The 22,232-nt window shown below is 41.1% G+C and overlaps 5 protein-coding genes across 5 annotated transcripts; 3 read left to right on the plus strand and 2 right to left on the minus strand.

Annotated features, from left to right (window-relative positions):
- The first annotated feature begins 3,145 nt into the window (after positions 1-3,145).
- On the plus strand, positions 3,146-4,935 carry LOC108009339 (deubiquitinase otu). Its single transcript, XM_017073667.4, has 2 exons — positions 3,146-3,307; positions 3,369-4,935. The coding sequence occupies exons 1-2, from the start codon at positions 3,262-3,264 to the stop codon at positions 4,871-4,873; spliced, it is 1,551 nt and encodes a 516-aa protein (XP_016929156.3). The 5' UTR covers positions 3,146-3,261; the 3' UTR covers positions 4,874-4,935.
- Positions 4,936-5,000: 65 nt separating this feature from the next.
- Positions 5,001-6,415, minus strand: Elba3 (Early boundary activity 3). Its single transcript, XM_017080026.4, has one exon. The coding sequence runs from the start codon at positions 6,356-6,358 to the stop codon at positions 5,219-5,221; it is 1,140 nt and encodes a 379-aa protein (XP_016935515.3). The 5' UTR covers positions 6,359-6,415; the 3' UTR covers positions 5,001-5,218.
- A 439-nt stretch (positions 6,416-6,854) lies between these two features.
- LOC118876796 (uncharacterized) lies at positions 6,855-11,784 on the minus strand. Its single transcript, XM_036812690.3, has 3 exons — positions 11,492-11,784; positions 11,354-11,430; positions 6,855-9,583 (listed from the first exon to the last, which is right to left on the minus strand). The coding sequence occupies exons 1-3, from the start codon at positions 11,782-11,784 to the stop codon at positions 6,993-6,995; spliced, it is 2,961 nt and encodes a 986-aa protein (XP_036668585.3). The 3' UTR covers positions 6,855-6,992.
- Positions 9,625-11,052, plus strand: Elba1 (Early boundary activity 1). Its single transcript, XM_017073792.4, has 2 exons — positions 9,625-9,722; positions 9,946-11,052. The coding sequence occupies exons 1-2, from the start codon at positions 9,720-9,722 to the stop codon at positions 11,050-11,052; spliced, it is 1,110 nt and encodes a 369-aa protein (XP_016929281.4). The 5' UTR covers positions 9,625-9,719.
- A 248-nt stretch (positions 11,785-12,032) lies between the features above and the next one.
- LOC108010429 (RUN and FYVE domain-containing protein 2) lies at positions 12,033-13,741 on the plus strand. Its single transcript, XM_017075292.4, has 2 exons — positions 12,033-13,404; positions 13,589-13,741. Exon 1 carries the CDS (start codon positions 12,064-12,066, stop codon positions 13,285-13,287), a length of 1,224 nt encoding a protein of 407 aa, XP_016930781.3. The 5' UTR covers positions 12,033-12,063; the 3' UTR covers positions 13,288-13,404; positions 13,589-13,741.
- Positions 13,742-22,232: the final 8,491 nt, after the last annotated feature.

Here is a 22,232-nt window from a genome sequence, read left to right on the forward strand (position 1 = left end):
TTGTTTTTTTATAAACGATTTTTAAAAGTCTTAAATTTATCGACTTCAAACATTTGAACATTACAGATAAATGTCTTATCAAAAAGAATAAGGTTCTTAAGTAAACATGCCATAATTTAATTAAATGTTTTTTGTTGTATATATCTGTTATAAATCAAAAAAAGTATACTTATTGTAATTTCTGTTTATTGGCACGTAGGCATATAAATTCTTTGCACAGGTAAGATGTCATAAATTGATAAAATATAAACTCTTTGTATATATCTGTTATAGGTAAAAAAAAATAGTTCTCTTTTATTGTAGTTTCTTGGCACAGCTAAGATTTTAAGCTACGGCTAAAATTGAAATACAATCAGGTTGCAAAAGTTTGCGGCTTAGGTAAAGAGATTAAACTAAGCTTAAATAAAGCTCATACGATCCATATAGTTTTCTCTGAAAAAAGTAACCCCCTAAGTAAAGATTAAACCAGCGAAATGGTGTAAATGCACTTTAAAAGTGAATAAAAAAGTTATTGATAGTAAACGCACGCACAGCTTAAACCCGGAATGTTCTTTGGCTGGAGTCCAGTCGAGAAGTGGCTGAATGCTGGGTTTTTTAAACTGCAGCTCCTGCAGTTCCTGGCCAACTGCTTGTGGGCTAGAACAGTATGTTCAACATGCTTTTTTCCCTGCTCTATTTTTTATCTTTTGCAACCGCTGGTAACTTGTGTGCGGTTTTGTTTGGCCTTCGTTTTATCGTGTGTGGCCAACAGTCTGTGTGTGCTGACAATTTTGTGCATAACGCCGGGAAGCTAGATACCAAATGCCCGAGGCTTAGAGCAACAAACTCGGAATTAGCCGCAAGAATTAGACCTCCTGTTGTGCCACATGTGGCAAGGGAAATTGCTGCGACTTACAACTTGCAACTGTAGCCACAATATGCCAATTTGTAATCACCCCCAGCACACACAAAAAGTAAACTCTCTAGCTGAAAAGTAATGTTTAACCTTTGCGGTATTCGGTTCCATTAAGAGCTACTTTTTAATTAGTTAAAGTTTATCGGAAAATTTGCATGTGCAAACTTTTGCTTGGTGCAACGCTGCGTATGCTTAACTTTTTACGTATATATGTGAACTGCATTGCGTGTGCAGAAATCAATGAGATTTTCCTTTCAAAACGGAAAACAATAAAGTAAGTAAGTAGAACTTACTCGCTTGAAATAACAATGAAATAAAACGAAGGCTTAGCAAATGGCTGAAAGGCTGTCACAAGACAGATATTTTTGTTATTTTTGCCACTGGAGTGCATCATTAAAAGGGGATCTATCTACGCAAGGACGCATAACAATGCAGCAGCCGAAATCTTTCTGTTTCAGCCAAAGTCCAAAGTCCAAGTTAGCCTTGGCTTTTTGGCCATAAGTCCCAGTTAATTGCATGCAATTCGGCAAGTTAAAGCCAATGGTTCTTGAGATGCTTTGCATTTAGATGGGGGATATTTTTCCTTATATATACACTGCTTATATGGGGTCTGCTAGATCCAAAAATGTAAATGCGATGCAGGCGACGAAAATACGCTCCACTGCACTCCCTCTTCATTTTAGTTTCGGGGGTTTTATTTTATTTTCGCTTTTTTTTTTGGTCCAAAACACTAATGAGCATTTAAGCCTGCGGCTTGGGCAGAACCTCGTTTTTATATTTTTTTTCTCTACTGCTACTGCTGCTGTTGCATTTGCATAAATTGAAATTTTCAAATAAAGTTGAGCTTTTTAATTTAATTGATTTGCATTTTAAATGAATTTCCAGCTAAAGCATCCCTAATTTTTCGTGTAATTCGCTTTCATACATAGTTTTCATTTGGCAGCCAGTACCAAACAAATCCCCCAGTGCTTTTGCTTTTGCTTTTGATTTTTTGATTAGTTTTTCATTGATTTATGGGGATGTTTCATTGAATTCACACCCACTCTTTAATCAGCTCCCTTCGTTTTTGCCAATTTTAGTCTTGTTTTTCTCTGTTTGCCTGTATCTCATTCTGGGTCATTTAATGCGTATACGCAATATCTGTTGGAATTTCTTGGTAGCTTGGTAGCCGCAACAACGGAAGCGGTAAACCAAACATAAAAACAAACGGCCCTCTTAATCGTGTGTATAAATGTTTATGCCCCAGAGTGTGTTGGCATAGTTTTATGTCTCAATCGAAGCGTTTGCCGGGCAAATAAAAATAATCAGCAAGTCAATATCCCGAAAGGGCAGCGGAAGAAACGCTTAAATCTTCCACAAGTCTATTTTCGGGCCACTTCATTATCGAGTTTGTTTTCCTGATGATGATGAAGTGGTTCGCTTGGGGGAATAAATCCCATGAATGATCCATGATGGCTAAATAATGGAAAAGCGCTTAGTTAATTGTGCAGCATCACACTCACAGGGGAAACGTTTAATATTGATTGCGACACGTGCGAAAATCGAATTATGCCGGCATATTTCACTCGATTATTTCGGTCTCTCAATCAATTACCAACCTGCTAAGGTGTCAAATACGTTTTTATTATTAAATGCCAGTGCTGGATTTCTAGGCCGTTTTCATACAAAATGTTTTAAATGCTTTTGGTAGTTATTTATTGCAACATTTATGTGCAATAGTTATTTTTGCCGTTTATAATGCTACTTTCAGAGCTCAATAAATAAATATATTTCACATTTCACTTGAATTGTATATATTAATCAAGAAATTGGCCATGGATTTATGGATTTTAAAAATATATATATAAATATATTCGTCCCAAACTTTAATCTCTTAATAGCCAACTTTTTAACTTTATTCACTTTAAAATTTGTATCCAAAAAAATTGTTAAATGTGAAATAACTTGGTATTAGGAACTTGGTAAATACAATCATTTGTTGATATTTTATATCAACAAGTAATTTAAAACAAATTTTTTGTGGACTTAGTTGATTGAGAAAACAAATTATTTTTGTTGAGACTTTTGTTCTCTGCAACTAGTATATACTTAAAAATCTAAAATGAATTAAATTATTTCTTATTGTAATTTTTATTATTTGTTACGAATTTACAATTTAAAAGCCTGAATCATTTGCCTAATAAGCAAATATAGTTTCAGTTCCACTGTTCCATATTCAACGAGTATGTTTGTTTTGCGCCGATCTGGCAACGTCGAACTAGCCGCGTGCTTTCTTAATTTTCTTATTGTCTGCATTTCCCTTTAAAAATAAATTAATATAACTAAGTATTCCAGTGCTTTTTTGTGTTTTTCTTACTATCCCAACCATGATGTCCGAAGTACTGCAGCGATCCGTTTCCATTGGGAGTAGAAGTAAGTAATATAATAACGATTTCTTAAAAATCGACTGGATAACTGCCAACTAATTTTATAGGAGCCCCCGATCCAGTCGACCAATTCCTGGAGCAGCACCTTCTCTACCGGAAGCACATGGTGATGGACCCCTCGTGCTTATTCCGCGTGATTGCCGAGCAGGTCTACGACAACCAGATGCTGCACCACGAGGTCCGCATGGAGTGCGTTCGCTACATGTTCCGGAAAAGGCGCAGTTTCCGGCGATTTGTGAGTGGCGACTATGACGAGTATCTGTGGCAGCTGGAGATGGCCAGGACGGCGGGCACCATGCTGGAGCTGCGCGCCCTGGGCCACCTTTACCGTCGGAACATCATTATCTACAAACCCTTCGATCTGGGCCATCTGGTCATCCAGCGCAAGGGCTACCCAGAGACCCTGAGGATCTTTGTTGGCAACCGCGGGCAATTTGACTCCGTGCTTGAGAAGTCGGAGATCGAGATGGCCGCTATTGCCCAGGCCGTGGCCTTCAAGATGCTCTACAAGCATTTCTTCCGCCTGCCGGACATCGATCTTGCCGTGGAATGGATGCTCTATCCGCAGACTTTCAGATGGGGCACCGACTTGGAGTTCGATCCTTGCGGCAATGTCATCCGTTTGCTCTGCAGCAATGGTCGCAGTTTCACGCTGGATCGCCCCGAGAACACCAGTTGTATCCTGGCCAACTATCAGGACTGCCCGTTCCATAATCCCTGCATAAAGATTGGCCGTTTCATGATGTCCTGCATGCGGCGTCTTCTCGAGCGAAGACGCGCACCCATCACCTATATGACAGCCAAGTCCCTGGATCCCTATATCTATCGCAACGTGGAGCTTAATTGCCTGAAGGATCTTCGCGAAGCGAATAATTCCGATGTCTATAAAGGCGACTATGACTTCAAGGTGGGAGCCAAGTGCCAGGTGGAGTTAGAGGCCAGCCGGCGGCTTAGTGTTTGCCATATCCAGGCCATCAATGAAGATAAATCCTCCTGTCTGGTGTTTGTCGAGGGGCAGGGCAAATTTCAAGACGTGCCGTATAGGAATCTACATCCTATGCCGCCAAACGAATTTCAACCTTGGGATTGTCAGCCCAAGGAGCGGATCAGCCGAAATCGGCGCTACCAGTTGAGACGCATAACGAGGCAGAGGCAAAAAGCGGCCAATCCGCAGGTGCAAGGACAAATAAATCATCGCCAAAACTTCAAAAAGGCTGCCTCAGGTCTAAAAAAGCTGTCTCACCCGACTCCGCCTGTTAAATGTCATCAAGTTGAATCTCGGCCTGACCAACAGATTGCTACGGCTCCGGTTGTCCCTCAGTTAACCACGCCTCCACCGCAGGCCATTCCCCGCCCGGTTTTTCTACCGGCTCCACCGCCCCTTTTTGGCCCTCTTGGACCAAAACTGATAATTCGTCCTCCCGTGCCAATCTTCTTCGTTACACCACCACGAGCTGAAGCTCCAACAGGCCTGATGGCGCTTCCTTTTGTTGTTCGCAACTCTTCCGTGATGATCAATTCGGTTAATAAGCCCAACCCGCCTCCTACATAGTTTCACCCAATTTTTTTTACAATGTTTGCATTTTTTTCATTCTTCTAGAGTTATAAAACTGATAATTAATTTTAATCTGAAAAAAATATCTTGTTTATTATTGTTCTCAATAAAAAATTTGTAAACGTACATGCATTTCAGTGTTTATTTTTGAAATATTTTAAATATCCATTTTCCTTTTCCAAAGTCACAAAAATATTTATTTTACTTTGTGTTTGCAGCTCTTTGTAAATGTATTACTAATTGGATTAAGTATATTTACTCTATTTCTAGACTATGTAAGTTTTAAACTTTGAAATCAACTTAACTACCTACACATAAATTAAATTTAAAATGTTTTTCAGTTTAATTAAGTTCGTCTCCGGAGGTTGCCTCCACAGCGGATCGCAATTCTCCGGACAATCGACTCTGCAGATTCTTGTTGATATTGTCCACCATGTCGAAGGCATCTATGATCATCTGGGCCTCGCCCTGGGCCTTTTCGCTCATCTGCTCCAGACTTTTGCGCAGCTCCTTGTGCTCCCCAGTCGCATCCCGCTGCTCCGCCTTCTGATACAAGCTGGTGCGTGAGAAGAGGGCGGTGGAAGTGCCGTGATCCGGCTGCTTCTCCAGTTCCTCGGGCAGGGGAAATTCAATTTCAAAAGAGAATCTTCTCAACTCCTCGAACTTGGCTTCCTGGGTCTCTTTATCTGGACCATAGCTAATAACCACCGCCTGCAGGACAATGTCGCTGCCGGTAAGTTGCATGTAGGCAATCACATCCTTGAAGAGATTCTCCTTGCGCCACACGGTTTGGCGGTATTGCACCACCTGGTAGACCACCATCTCCGGCTCGGGACTGTATTGCACCAGCATCCAGGTGTCATCGGTCATGGCCTCCGTTTCAGTTCCCAAATTATCATCGAAGGCGAGATCAAAGCTTCGTGCTTTCAGGTGCAGCAGAATCTTCTCCATGTAGTCGCGACTTTCGTAGGCATACAGGACATGGGCAATGCAGCCGGGAGCCAGGCTCACCAGGGGATTACCCTTCAGCTCGGGCTTCGTGCTTATCCACATCACATTGTTCGGGGAGACCAGTTTCTGCACCAGACGCTCGCCCGACTTCTCGTTGTCGGTGTACTGGACCAACAACTGCTGGGCATTGGCATCCTCGCGCTCCACTTTGCTCATGGAAAGCAGGGCAGCATCGACCAGGCGCCTCTCATCGGCGGCCAGGATGAGTTTGGCCTCCAGCACCATTCCGTTGACACGAAACTCCACGAAACGGGTCATGTATTTGTCTGACACATCCGATTCTAGCAGCTCCATGGAGTGGAGGACGCACAGGCGGGGTTGGCCATTTGGTTTACCATTCTTCATCGACCCGTCATCCACTTCGGCCAGGAACCAGGATAGCCGAGTGGCTGCCAAGGGAGCATGTGCGTTCACCACGGCGCCACTGTTGGCAGAGTCATCCAAGCCACTGTCGTTGCTGATGTTGCTCATAGTGGCGGATATTTCTTTTGAATATTTGTTCTTAAAATCTTTTAAAATATTATTTTTGTGTTTTTATTTTTAATATATTTTGAAAAGTTTCGTTTAAATAATTTTCAAGTTGTCTGGATAGTTAGATGTGCTGCTGACTGCAATGCTTTTGACAAACTGTTGACTCCTTCTTCGCTGAAAGATATTTTATAGGTTTAACTTAATATACCTGAATTTTTGAGGCCCAACATCTGGCAGGGATTAAACCCTAGTTCAGCTCAAGTTGGGATTATTCTAATTGTGTATTACCTGCAAAGGTAGCTGATTGCGCGGATTTTCCCCAATACGCAGCTGTCACTTAAAGGTGAATTTCAAATTTGAAACAATTGCACAAAATCAACACTTTTACCTGTTTTCTTGTTGCTAATTTGATAAGTGGAAAATAATAAGACGCTTAAATTAAATTTAAGTACTTTAATCCTCTTCAGAAATAATTAACTTCAATACCAGAACATTTTGTTCGTAAAAACCAAATATATATTTTAGAAAGTTACATAGAAACATACTTATGAAAACCAAATTTAAAAAACGGATTTTGAAAAGAGGATTACAATGTCAGCTTAGCTTGCTTGATAAATGTAAAAACTTTTACTTATCACAAGCTATTTCGAGTGTTATGGTGCTCAACAACTTTAGATTCATCTTCTTGAACGTCATTATCCTGGCCAGAAACTATACGAAGGAACAAGCTGGATGTCTGATCCGGATCACTCCCATCCTTAAATGGTAAATGACCATCGCTACCCATGTAAACTAGTTGACCGGTGACTGCTCCTCGTCCAAAGCGACCTCTTTTTAGTAGATTATCACGATGACGGGTTCGCTCTGAAAAATCAAACCTGTGAAAGGGTGATTTCCTGGACAATTTCAGGGCGTTGGTCAGGGAGAAGAAGCGCCCGGCTTGTCCAGCGGGAACACCCAAAACTCGAGTGGAAAATTCGATGGCCCTTTCTGTGTCGACTTTCACATCTGGCACAATCTCACCGCCTCGCTCCCGTGGACAAAGGGCATCGAAGCCCAGTGGGCACGCCCTGGGATCATGCTCCCTGCGCCTGTCCAGCTCGCAGAATGTGTGGATGTCCTCAAATAACCCCAGGGCAATGGCTTCATTGATCGCAATACCATTCGCCAGAATACATCCCAGGACATTTCCCGTCGCCATCTCACGGACGTTGATATGGTAGATATTGCCCTCATTCCGGAGTATGGTCAGCACCACTTCGCTGAAGGATCTGGAGCCAATCAGGTGGAATAGTTCGCTTAGAAAGGTATCCAGCACGGGCTGTCTGCCATCGCCACAAAATTGGCAACCACATGGTGATTGATCCCCTGGCTGGGTGTTCCTTATAGACAAATTGGAGGCGAATAGCTCGCTTATCGTAGATTTTCTATCCAGTTCACATGATCGCTGATCCCGTTTCCCAACATCCAGATCCATATCCGACATTTTTAGTTCAGATTGTGTTGCAGTGGATTTAACACTGCGCTGGACTTTTGAACAACTGCATTTTGGCTTCTGTTCGGTTCCCAAAACCTCTTCCCCCTCCGATATCGTCACCTTTTTGGGTCTTTCGTCATCTATTAGAGCACCTGGTTCCAGGCTTTTGGGCTTGCTAAATAGTTTTACTAGTTCTGTCAACAATCCTTCGAAAGAGTAACTCTCAGTTTCTGAGTTGTGAGCTTGTTTATTCTCACACGTCTTGGATTTTGAAAACAGATTTATGAATTGTTCGATCAATGACTTGTAGACTTCCTTTTCCTCAGTTTGGTTAGATTGTGATAGCTTTGAAATTTTATTTTTATCCAAACAAGATGTGGAAGAAGCCTTTCTGGTACTTAAGCCCTCGTCATTCGGTTTTGTTACTCGAACAACGAACTTGTCAAGTAGATGGTTAACCCCTTGTTGCTTCGAATTTTGCTTTGAAGGAATGGAGGAACAGCAAGGAGAAATGGGCTTCTGGATCTTATTGGTTTTACCACAAATCGTTTCCTCACTTTTGGACTTGGCAAAAACACGATTGAATTGTTGCAGAAAATTGTCAGCATCTTCTAAGCACTGTGTGCCAATAGACTTTGGATTCTGTTTTTTAGAATCTCCATCTTTATCATCCTTACAACATTTAGAGAGACCTGATATTGATATTCTTCTTTCACAATTTTCATTGTTATCCTTACTGCATTGCGGGGCAATGGGTTTTTTGATATTATTTGTGGAATTCACTTCGCACCCAGCATTTTTTGATTCGTTGGTTTGATGCGGCGATTCAGACTTTAAAAAAATTTTAATAAATTCTTTGGATAAAGTCCTGCTGCACTCACAATCATCTTCGTCTTTTTTCTGTGTGGTTTGGTCACAGGTTTCTGGTTTTCTTGGTAACTGGCATTCCCTCGGTTGAGCTTGAAATATAATCTTACAATCGGAGGGTTTACTTTCTCGGACTTTCCATGATTTTACAGAGCCTTGCAGATCTTTCAGAGATCGCTCTTGTCTCCTTAACTTTGTTTCTAGTTCCTCTACCCTATCGAGAATTTTGGAACAAGTTGAAGGTCCTGAGGGATTATCATTCGAGTGAATTACTTCTGATTTGAGCGGGTTTTCATATTGTGTCTCCTGATCTACTTTTTTCGAGGTAACTATTAAAGGATGCGGTGGGTGCTCCGATTTACCTTGAAGCACCCTATTTGTAAATTCGGAAGGTATGAGAGAGCCCCCATTCACCACGATAACTGGTCGCCTAAAGAAACATCTTCGCAATGAAGAACTCGATTTTTGAGGTTTTCCATCCTCATATTCACGATTATCTTTCTTAGGTGGTTCCGATTTAAGAGCACTTTTTCTAGATTCTTCCACAGCAATCATTTCCGTTTGAGTTTGGGAGTTGTTTAGGATTTTTGTCGAATCTGATACCGATTGTGTTTCTGCATCTTGCATATTTATCACCGATTGGGTGGATGCATCTTGGCTGAACTGGCACTCTAGAAAGTCAGGATCCTTTTGGATTCCCGTTTGAGTAGCCATCTCATGGGTGGAAACGGTTTGGGTCGATTCCGAGATAATGGATAACGGATGATGCTTAAAGCCGGCGGGCACCGAACGACCCGAAATGGAACGGCAGCTGCAAGCTCCTCCCGCAGGTAGGCGTCGACTATCCAATCCGTTGGTCACCAGATCGGCGGAGGAAGCATCTGCAAAATATAAGGGTAATAAACGGATTAGGCACATATTTTACAAAACTACCTGAAAGCCTTTTCCCGGTGGTATATATAAGCCCACGACTTATTAGTATCAATTCAGTTTACAATTGGAACACCCAGCATAACTATGGTGAGTCAAAAGAATACGAACTTTCAGTAACAAAACCGATCATAAGGAACAGTATTTGGAAATTAAAAATGTGAAAAAATGTAGTTTTTAGAAAAAAAGGAGAATAACAAGCTAAAAGAGTATATATACTCTACAATCCTTATGTAAACGTCTAAATATATTTTTGCAAATGTTAAAATAAGACCCTCCTATAAAAATGTTGACCAATTACATTCCCCTACAGATCAATCGTCGCCAGCGTTTGGAATTCGCCCTGACTCTTTTGCCCTACGATCCCGAGACGGTTCAGCTTTCGGAGACGCAGAAAAAGGTGGAGCAGATCATAGCCCGCCTGCGCACAGATGACTCATTCGCGGAAGAGGAGGGCGAGGATGGTAAGATGCGGCGTATCCAGGAAGCCAACGAATTTGCCGATTGTGCCATGCGACACATTGAAATGTCGGACAATGGTAAGATGAGCACCCTGGAAACCCTGACACTGGCTGCTGAGAAACTGCTAAGATCGCAGCGATCGCCGCGAAATGAAGATGAGCCTGATCAGTATTTCGATGAGATTGTGCAGGATGTGGAGAACGCGCAGCTGATGAGGAGCACCATCCTGGCGGTCAATGAGGCGCGCATGAAGCTCCTCCAGCAATGGGAGCGCAGCAAGCGCAAGGCCCTGGATCTCCTGACCATCGAGATCGAGAAGGTGCAGGAAATGGACCGGGAGCAGGAGCAGGAACAGGAACAGGAGCCAGATCAGGAGCAGGAGGGTTCTGAGCCTTTTGATGTGTTTCGCGATGGCGCCGATGAGCACAACACCTCGACGCCAAGAACGAATGATGAGGACCTTGGTTTGGATGATGACGATGAGGATTATGTGCCCGGTGGAGGCGAGGAGCCGGTGTCAAACAAGAGGAAACGTCCCAAGAAGCCAGTGACCTCCACGCCGAATGCGAAGCGTCCGTGTCCTGGCTTTGAATTCGACCAGGACAGCCAGTCGCCGATGGTGATGATCGGTCCTAATGGCACCGAGGTATCCCGCGTCAGCCTGAGCGCCATCAACTGGGACATGACCGGACCCTCGATCACCCGGAAGCTACTATGCGAGATCTTTGACCGGGACACCCTGGCCCACCACACGCTCTCCGGAAAACCATCTCCGGCCTTCAAGGACTGTGCCCGTCCCAGCAAACAGCAGCTGGATCCGCTCAAGGTGGCCGATCTGGTCTACCTGATGACCAACAGCCTGGACATGACTCCCCGGGAAGTGCGCACCGCCATCACCACGAAATGTGCGGATGAGAACAAGATGCTCCGATCGCGAATGCAGCGCAAATCGAAGTAGGATCCCCAGGAGATTCTACTTTACAATTACTTAGGGAATTCTTTAGTTTCCAGGGATATTCTTTGAAAAAGAGAACATTTTTAAGTCTCCAGAAAATTTCTCTTAGATTCTAGAATTTTTAAAGAAAAAAGGATTTTGTAGATGTTTCCTGGGGGTTGTTTTGGAATGACCTTGCTTAATCTCTCATATCATATCATACATTAATCCTTAATAATTTCGTGCCGATACTATAGCAAACTTAGTCACGGCACAGCCGAAAAAAGCCAGTGCACCGATTGAATAAAGTTACCCATTTTCTTACCCAAAAATTTAGTGGATTTGAAGTGAATGCGGGTCAGGGAATCATCGCTTTGCGTCTCCTTGGGAAAGTCCTCGCATCTGGAACATATATTTAGATTGTGGACTTGAAAAACATCTGGAGGACTCTCTCGCATCTTACCTTCCCAATATATGAGTCAGGTTTTTATAAAGCCGCTGATGCACAAATTGCTGAGCAGCTAAACTCTTTTGGAACTGAATATTCGTGGCACTCATTTTTTGTATATAAATTTTACAGATAATTTTGAAAATGTACAGCTGGATTTGATTGTCAAAATTTTGATGTGCTACCACACACTGGCAAGAAAGCGTTTCCGTTTTACTGCGTTCCGTAAACAACGGAATCCAATCTAAAGCATGATAGGAACGCGGAAGTAAAACTAATAAATTTAAAAGATTCCAAAGAGAAAACATTTTAAACTAATAATTTTTTTTGTAAGCGTGTAGTGGCTTTTCAGTTTAAAGTAAAGGTATTAAGTTTTTTATTAGTGAAACAAGTGATTAAACAAGTAAGATCTCATAATTTGCTACTGTCGTGCGGAAAATTTTTTGAAAGCATCGATATATACTTCCATCGAAAATTTGACATCTCTACTTTTCCTTTCCGTTTCGTGTCGTGGTCAGTTTGAGCTTTGCGACTTATTTTGTAAAACAAATAGTACTTAATATAACTTATAAACTACTTGATAAACAATGGAGGACCAAAAGCCGATCTCTGTAAAAATGGAGTACGATTCCATTCTAGTTGGGGATGAAGACACCGTGTCCCGGAATCGTGGTGGAATCGAGAGGATGAAACGTGCCGACTTGATCGCTGAGCTTCGCAGGGAGCAGATGCGGACGCAGTCCATGGTCAAGCGCAAGGACGAGCTGAAGGCCGCCTTGCTGCAGTGCAACAAGCGGATGACCGACACCAAGCGCTCTGCGGAGGAGCTGGAGCGAAGGATCCAGTTGCTTATGTGCCACAACCGGGAACTGGCCAGCGAGAAGGATGGTCTGGCCACCGAGAGGGATGGACTGCTGCGGCAGCTTCAAGAGGAGTTAACCAAATGCGAGGCTCTGCGCCAGCAAGTCCTGGAGCAGGACCTGTCGAAGAATACCATCGTAGAGAGTATCCTTCAGGAGAACGCTGCACAAACTGCTAACTTACGCACGGAGATCAGTGACCTCTCCGACCAGCGGGACCTTTTCCACGAGAAACTGCACGAGGTGGGGGGCAAACTTTGCTCGGCGGAGGAGAAGCTGGAGAGGATCCAGGATGAGAACAACTGTTCGATTTGTCTCACGCCCTGGGAAGCAGAGGGCTCCCATCGCATGGTGTCCCTGAAGTGCGGCCACCTCTTCGGGGACAGCTGCATCCGGCAGCACTTAAGTCGCGTGGGCGACTGCCCCTACTGCAAGCAGCCAGTTCAGTGTCGGGATATCCGCTACATCTTCGGGTGTCAGACCTTGCGGCCTGCCCATCCTGCTCGTCCAGGTGAGGCTGCTCATCAAGAACAGGATGCTCGTCAGGCACAGGCTGCTCATCAATGCGGAACTGTTCCAGCACATGCTGCTCCTTCAGGTCAGGCTGCTTACCAACCTCGGAATGCTCATCAAGCTCAGGCACAAACTCCTGAACAAGCACTGGCCGCTGATCAAGCACAGGCTGTTCGTCAAGCCCAAGCTGCTATGGCACAGGCCGCCCATCAAGCAGCGGCTGCTGAACAATATAGTGGTGCTCTTCAAGCTCCGGCTGCCCTTCCACCACAACGTTATCCTCAAGCCCATGCTTACCCTCCTCCACATTGTGTTCGACGTGATCGTCAAGGCCAGGCTAACCCTCCTTCAGCCTTCGTCCGGATTCGTCCACCTGAGCCTCAAGCCCATTCTTCACGACATCGTGAGCATCAAGCCCATTCCTCACGACATCATTGAGGCTCAGCATGCTGTTAACCTTGCCGATCCTGGCTCACTGTCTTACCATTATCGCTACTACGATCGGCCATCCGAGAGGGAACACCGTAATCATGATCATCACCATGATCATCATTGGTAATAACTTAATTTGTTTATTTAGTTTTCAATTTCTAAATGGTTGGTTATCTTGAATTGTTCGTTGTGTAATCGTTTTTGTGTTCAGAGTAACTGTAGTGTATTTTTACTAATTCCAAAATTTAAATTTTTATTTTTTAATTTAATAAGCTTTAAATTTTTTCTCTTGATTTCATATTTTTAGAATCATTTGAAGTTGCGGCCTTATCAAATAAACATATCCTATTCAATACAAATGTATACTTCTGATTAACAATCAAAAACTTAGTTGGAACACTTAAAACATTTGTAAAAATAAATGTATCAATAATGAAGACCACGATTAGCAGACTCTATGTAAATGGGATCTCCGTCTATCAACCCAGAAGGGTTGGGGCTTGATATTCTACCCAGACACAATGCATTATTTATCCGCCCTATCAACTAGTCAATACAACATACATGGAAGTTCAAAACATTTAAGGTCCATTTTTCACACATGCACCCAAGACGTCGAAATAGATGAGAATTTTTGCAGCGCAAGAAATTCGTGTCAGAAAATAAATGAAATAATCAATTTTCGGCTGTCGTTCTGACCAAATCGTGTCAATGTTTTCACCATTTGGTTCTTCTTTGGTATGTATTTTTTTATTTTTTTCCTTCTGATTTACCACATTTTGATATGCAAATGCTTTGGGAAAAGGCAGACTGATTTAAATATATTTATGTGGGATGCCAGCCAGCATACCGATGTAAACATTCCATATATATATGCGTCTATATATAGTTCCAGTAACAGAGGCAAAGTTTTTGGCAGACGGGCCAGTCCCTCCGCAAGGACCACAAAACCGCAAGGACAGGGGCTCAAGTAAACTCTGCTTTTCGAATTTGCGGCGGGGAAATTGTATAAAAATGTGATTCCCCCACGAAGGATGGGAATAGGGATAGGAATAGGCTACCCAAAAGTATAATAAATAAACTCGGTGGCAATTCCTTGGAGCGTTCATCAAAGCAAAATTGATATCAATCATACGCACACAAACGCCCTTACAGTCGTATCTCTCTGTCTATGTGATGGCAAATTGAAACATTATATAAAATATCGGCCTGGCCAGCCCACAAACTACCCACTCGGCAAATTGCCCTTAAAAATAAAACACTGTTAGGGCGAGCCCCAAAAAAAAAAACAAAGATTGTATAGTATTAAATTTAAAGGAATTTTCACTAGCTATTTTTAGTCAAAGTCCGTTTATTCAGGGCAACAAACTGAAAAGGGGAGGAAAACTTTCAATGGATTTTCTTCCCTTTGTGGCTTCAACTTTGGAGGTGAAGAAACTAAACAAAGGCAGGAAAATGAAAACAAAGCCGCCGCGGCCAGGCGTGACATTGCTGGAAATGTATGCGGCGGAAAATGAAGTCATTATTCCAAGGTAAGTCCCAGCCGAAAAGTGCCCCGCAAACCGAACCGAAAATCAAAGTCACACTCCACAGAGCCCGCAGCCTTGGCGACGCCGTCTACCCTTTCGGAAAACCCCGTAGTTTTTCCCCGGTTTTTCCGCTTTCCCCAACGTGTCAACGGCAGTCGTGCGTCTCCATCACCATCTCCAGCTCCATGCCACAGCCACGCATCGCATCCCTTGGATGTCCTGTTCCTCCGACGATGACTCCACCCAACCGCTGTGTCGCACAATAAAAGAAGCAATAAGAAACACGAGTAACGATGATGCTGGGAGTCAGGATGCCAGGATAGAGACATGAGTATCCTGCCAAACTCTGAAGATGAAAGTCTAATCTAAGGCAAGTCTACAATTTTTGTTTGTTGCTTTACAATATCTATTATAAATATTTATTCTAATATTTAAAGGCTTCTTGGATATGTTACTTTTCCTGTTTTAAGAATGTCTTGATTTATGTTAGATTATAAATACAAGATTTTATTCAGGGAGCCATATTTCTTCATCAGAGGCTGGGTTTTTTTTTAATATTTGAATTGATCAAAAAAATAGGTAATATATGGGTGTTATACAAATATAATAACATAACATTCTATTTAGAAAACACTTTTTATAATTTTAGAATGTTTATTTAATTACAAAACTGTACAAAATTATATTTCCAAAGCTAGCCCTATTTTTTGGTATACCCCTGTAGTATAGGGTATGGGCAAAGGTCACAGGATGAACTCCCCCTGGACCACCCTCAGCCATGTGCCCTTCGATTTCGCCCAACCCAACCCGGCTGACAATGACATTTACACTTCAGCTGCTACTTTACTTAAATTTCTTGCAGATGATGAATGAGCCAACGCAACGTTGACGCCCGTTGTGCTCGGTTAAGTCAAAGTTTTTCAGCATTTAGCTCATTAAGCATACAATAGTTATTATAGCCATTGGTTTGAGAGTGATTAAGGATGGAACTTGATAGGGTCTCTTTATGAACCGTAGCTGTAGACAAAGTCGAAAACTCCAACCAGTCAAAATTCAATTTGTACAGCAGCTACAGATTTGGATTTTATCCCACAAAAGGTCAATTAGCCGGTTCCTTATTTTCCTGAAAAGCCGCCAAATGAAAATTTTAATAATGCAAATGCTTTATTGTAGTTACGCTACTCTTGCGGCTTGTTGCATGCATTTAGTAAATGCAGCATATACACTGGGATTAAACATTTTCAGTAATTTATGGGCCTAAGGTATGATAAGGTTTAACTGGAATTAGTTTGAAAATAACTAATATAAAATCGAATTTTAATTTAAACTAAATTTAAGTAGATCAGAATCAATGTGTATTCCAAATATTTGTTTATTTTACCAACTGGATTCATATTTTATATAGGATTTTCTCAAGGTGTACCTGCTTTTTCACTGCCTTTGGCAATGTGCCATCATCGGCTTGTCGTCCTCAGTTATTTTAGCGTAGTCGGTGCCTGCTCCTTCACACAACAATGCCCCCAAAAACCGACCGACAACGAGCGCCGAGTTAATTGAATTGTGTTTACTCTATGGGACCAAGAGGACACAGGGCTCCGTGTTGTTTCGGGACTCCTTTTTAGGCCCTGCAGCCTCAGAGGAAAGTCATTCCGGACGACTTGCTGCAAGCCAGCGAGTCAACTTTTCCATTTGAATCCATCGCTGAGTGGCTGCTCACTGAAATATCCGTCCAAATGCTCGGGACATGTGTTTCGTTTCCAATCTGGAGAGTAAGCCAAGTCCACAAAGTATAAACTCAATTTGCAAATTTCCGTCCGAAGGCTCATTAAAAGTTTGGGCTCAAAACAAAAGAGATGGTGAACTGAGTTTATGCAGGGGAAGTTCAGATTCTACAGATTTTTTGTCAAGTTCGTTTTATTTTTATAAATATTCATTGAACTAGAAAAGTAAAATATGTATTTAAAATGGTAGTATAGATAATGAATTAAGAGGTTAAACAAAGCTAATGCAGCTGCAGTTCAGGTTTTAAAGAATTTTCGCAAGTTCTACATTCCTTAAATATATATCATTCCTGGTAATATTTTAAATAAGTTCAATCTTGCGTAAAATATGAGTTCAAAATGTGTAATTTAATAACTAACTCCCAATCAGTACTCCCATTTACTTGCCAAAACTCTTAATTTACAACATCGCACGGCGTGAACCATGTCGAATTGTAACCAAGTTTTGAGTAGACTTTCTGAATAATAAATACGGCAATGCGAGTCCCAACAAAAGCGCAAAGTTAGCCAGCTAATTGTAATGATAATTAGCGTAATTAGCGGGCAGGTAAGCTGCTGTCCTCCCAAATCCGATCAGCTGGCCCGACTAAAAAGACAATATAACCGCCCACTGGTTTGGTAAGGAGAGTTCCCTTTTCTCCCCAAAGAATGCTGGTTTCAATTACAACATTTTATGATGTTTATGGCCACGATTGTAACGCGTTGGCAGTTCGCTAATGCGTCAAGTGGCCGCAGGACATTTCCCCGCCAGGACAAAGTAATTTCGAGCTCGTGCGAAATGCAAAAGTTTCGCCAAGTGCGCATTGCGCCGATAAAAAGTTTCGATTATAATAGAAATTTTAGGATGCCGGCAAAAGGGGAAATGAGAAATGGTTGGTTTTAGGGCATGCTACATTTAATTTCAAAAGCCAAGAGGGAATTGTTTGAAATTGTTATTTAACAGCATTGAGATGCGGGTATAAGACAAAAATCTCTTGAAATTCGAGCCCAACAAATTTAGATTTAAACGGAGACAAGATGCAGGCAGAACAAAATAAAGGGGTATTATTAAAATACTTTTATTTTATTGCTTTATAATATTAGGATTTTTTTTGAAGATTAAATAACTTTTGCCAGTTAAAATCACTCATACGCCACGTGTTCGCTAACAGGGCATACCAAACACAGCTGTTTCATTCCACTCAATTTCCGCTGCCAACAACAGAGCCAAGTTAACATCACTCAAGGCCTTTGCAGATGGATTCCTTAATGTCTGAAACGTCTTTACCGTCTTTGACTTTATGTGTCAAACAAACGCTTTATATTATGACTGCATTGTTTGAGCACAAAGTATATTTGCCGCTTGTCTGTGTCTGCAAATGGAACGTGTTCATTAAGTTGACTACGCTTTTATCCACAGCGAGGAACAATAAAAAATAGTTGGAAATACTTTGTGGACCTTTGATTTATGGCAATACAATTGCGTTGGGCCACCAACAGTTTGCTCGCTGTAAATTAAAGCTCAATGGCAATTGGATTGCCCGGGCTCCAAGGAGATGGGTTTTCCCTTTCAAAGGGGACACTACGTATAGCGCCCACTCATGGAGGGAACCCATTAAAGACAGCGCTACTCAGCATAATGACTAAACTTTTACACGTGCAGGGACAAACTTTGGGCAATCATTTTAATTTTTACGATCTTCCGATGAAGGCACAAAAACTAAACAGTACAGTATATTATACAAAGGAAAATATCGATGATCAATATAATTTAAATTTAAAGAATAAAACAAGGAAGAACGCTATAGTCGAGTACCTCGACTATCAGATACCCGTTACTCAGCTATATGGAGATATGCAAGCAGCAAAGCGATATTAAAATGCGCCACCTACCGGCGGTATACAGATTTAAGCGTTATGGGCGTTAGAGTGGGCGTGGCAAATTTTTTGGATCAATCGATAGGTATCGGCGAGACCAATACATTTCAGTTAAAATTTTTTATCTAGCATGAAAATTGTGGGCGTCACAGGTTTTCGCGGTTTGTGGGCGTTAAAGTGGGCGTGGCAAACTTTTTTTTGGGTCAATCGATAGGTATTGATGAGAACAATACATTTCAGTTAAAATTTTTATTCTAGCATCAAAACTGTAGGAGCCACAGTTTTGGGCGGTTTGTGGGCGTTAGAGTGGGCGTGGCACTGTGCTGAAACAAACTTGCGCTGCGCAGGAATCTCAGGAATCTGCGTGCCTAATCCCAGTATTGTAACTCTCATAGTTTCCGAGATCTCAGCGTTCATACGGACAGACGGACAGACGGACAGACGGACAGACGGACAGACGGACATGGCTAGATCGACTCGGCTAGTGATCCTGATCAAGAATATATATACTTTGTGGGGTCGGAAACGCTTCCTTCTGCCTGTTACATACTTTCCGACGAATCTAGTATACCCTTTTACTCTACGAGTAACGGGTATAATAATGGAAATATATTAGAACTAGAAACTATTAAGATTATTGAAACATTCTAGATAGAACAGATACTAAAAAGATTTATTTTGTTAAGTACTTAAACGCTTTTTAGTTTTTTCTCTGTACAATTCTGGGATGCTCCTTCTTTAACAGATCCGTTCTGTTCTTCCTCTTCCCGCTGATTGTCCTTGTTTTTCTGTGTGTGTGTAAATAACATTTAGAGACTTACTTTTAATGCCGCCCTGACAGGTTTATTGCTGTGTGTGTGTGAGTGTGTTCAATAGCCTGGGACACCGCATGATTATGCGAAAATTACGCATACGCCGCATATGCCACGTGCGATTGCTCACATTTGAAGTGCTAAGACCACTTTCGGTAGCTGTGGGAAATGCTGCGAAAATTGAGCGCGACTTTATCAATATTTTTACATGTTTTCATGCATTATTAATGCATTTAATTTGTCTGAAAAGGCGAAAGTGCCGAAAACATGCGACTAACGAGCACAGTGGGATATATCGGTTAAGTTCGTAGTCATAAATTATATAAAAAAAATATTTAAAAATGAAATATCTTTAAAATATAAGTATCTGAACCATTTTTGAAAACTTTTGATATTTTATAATTACAATCCATTGATATTCTGAAATGAAAATGTTTACTAGGGTTCAATATTTGAAAAAAAATAAAAGTATCCCAACCATTTAAAAAATATAGGTTTTGTTAAATCACATCTTAATAATATTTAATACAAATTTCCTATCTCATCCCATTGCCATTTTGAAATGAAAATGTTTACGATGTATCCAGGACAAGATGTCCTATGAGGAATACACAATCATAAAAAACACATCAGAAACCAATTTTTATGAATACTTGCGTAAATGAAAATCAATAAAACACGCACATTTCGTGTATGTTTATATATATAAAATCGGTACACGAAAGACAACTTCTTCAAATCATCCAAAAAGTGTGGGGAATGCGAGTCTGGGGAAAACAAGACGGAAGCGGCATTTAAACACTTTCCGTACCCAAAAGCAGGCGATGTTAAATGAAGCGCATAATGGGCGCAACAATAAGTCCAAATGTGTCTCCGAATTGTTTGGCAATGTAATCAATAAAGGGCGACCTGACATATTTGAATATCGATAAAAGACAGAAAGCCCAAAGGCCCAGGGGCTGTGCACATACATATATAGGGGGCTATAACGAGGGAAAACGACAACATTTGGGCCCGATGGAATGCAGTGATATGTGAAATGATTTGACGTTTGATTTGTAAATGAAATTAAACGGGCGGTGAAAATGCCAGTAAAATGCAGAGTAGGACAGGAAAGCTAACAGTGATAAATGAATGAATTTAAATAATTTATGCCTGTTCAAGTGACACAATTTTCAGGCTATACGTTTGATCTAAACGTAATTTATTGCATTGACTTCTGTAATGTCGTACAATAATTTGGTTTAATAATAATAAAAAGTTGGCTTTATATATATTATTAATTGAAAAGTTTCAAAAAAAATAATAGTATATTTTTTTTTTCAATCAAATTAAAAGTATACATAGAGAAAATTATGAAGTTCTCATCTGAGTTGAAAATGTTCTTAAAAATTGAACAACATTTTTAAAGTTGAAAACATTAGTCCAGTCAGTATTGTATACTTATAAATAAGTTGGTAAATAAACACAAGTTAACTTATTTCTTCTCACCTTTTCGTTCTAATATTGAGGAAACTGATAACAAAATATACTTACTAGGTTCTCAAGAGCGAAAGTTCTCAATTCAAGAACAATGTACTAGAATATTTCTCTCTGTGTATCCTCAAAACCCCTCAGAAACCACTCAATGAATAATATTTTTATATAAAAAAGTTTTAAATCGTTATCTTTTTGTCTTGTTGGCTTTGATTTTGTTTATGTCTTGTCAAGGCAACACAAATTGATTGATTTCCTCCTAAATGTCCTTAAATATATTTGCATTTGGCCAGGTCACGACTCACTGGGCCCTTTCTCAGTCAGCTTTGTCGAGTGTCGAATGCAAAGCAAACTTTGTTCTTCAAGTTCAACTTGATCATCAATATCGTGCTGAATGATCTTTTTTGTCTGGGCTGGGTCGCCAAATCGTGACCGTAAAAATCAAAAGAAATTTACCATGTCTCCGGGGGGGGGCAAAAGTGTTTACACTGAGTATATTGCATTGATACAAATCATTGCAGCGCGCTGCATTTGCAATTCCTGCTGCTGATAGCAGCCAAAAATTTATGTGATTTTTATTTGCTTGAACTTCTGCTTTATTCTCATTTTTTCGTTGGCCCTGAACTCGACAGGATGTGCGGCGTGGGCAGGAGTATTTGTGCAGCAAATGAGGCGTGCAGGCGAGGAGGCAGGAAGCAGGAAGCTGCTCGGTTAAACTCCGCCCGGATACTTGACTTTTATGGCACTCGGCTGCAATCACCTGCGCTCCTTGCGCTTCATTAGCCATTAATTTGGGCGGTTGCACACAAAAACGGCTGCTCAGCGGGTGGGCGTGGCCCGGGTAACACTAAATCTTGGCCTTCCCGGTGCGCTTGGCTAAGCTTCGAAGGGAAAATCGCATCGCATAAGCAAAAATTCTGGGGCGACGTGGCCCAGATGTGCAGCAGGAAGTCTCCGCGAACCCAGCTTGCCACGCAAAAAACTTCTCAGACATTCGTGTCGAAGACAGCTGAGAATTTGGCACTGCGGATTGTGGAAAAAATGGGAATATATCGAAGGAAAATGCAAGTGGTTCGAGGTTTTCAACTTTTAATCAGCTGCATTTATGGGTGAATACATTCAGCTTAACATTTTAGTATTAAAAATAATGAATTTTAAATCAAAAAATTTAAAAACCTTTAAAAAAATAATTTTAAAACTTATTTTTCAAATAATATAACTAATATAACTAACAATATAATAAAATAGGTTTAAGATTTTTTTTAACTTGAAAATATTGAGTGAACAATTTGTTTAATTTAATTAAAAAAATATTTACATTTTTAAAATTATACAAAATGTCTTTAAAATATAATTTTAATCATTTTAAAACCCATTCAAATACAAATGATATAAAAAAAACAAAGATATTTTCAACTAGGAGTCACTTAAGAATTTTGAAATGTTTTATTTATGTTTCACGGGACGTTCAGAACTGCTTAAGAAATACCACAAAA

This window comes from Drosophila suzukii, chromosome 2L (assembly GCF_043229965.1).
Source record: "Drosophila suzukii chromosome 2L, CBGP_Dsuzu_IsoJpt1.0, whole genome shotgun sequence".
NCBI lineage: Eukaryota > Metazoa > Arthropoda > Insecta > Diptera > Drosophilidae > Drosophila > Drosophila suzukii.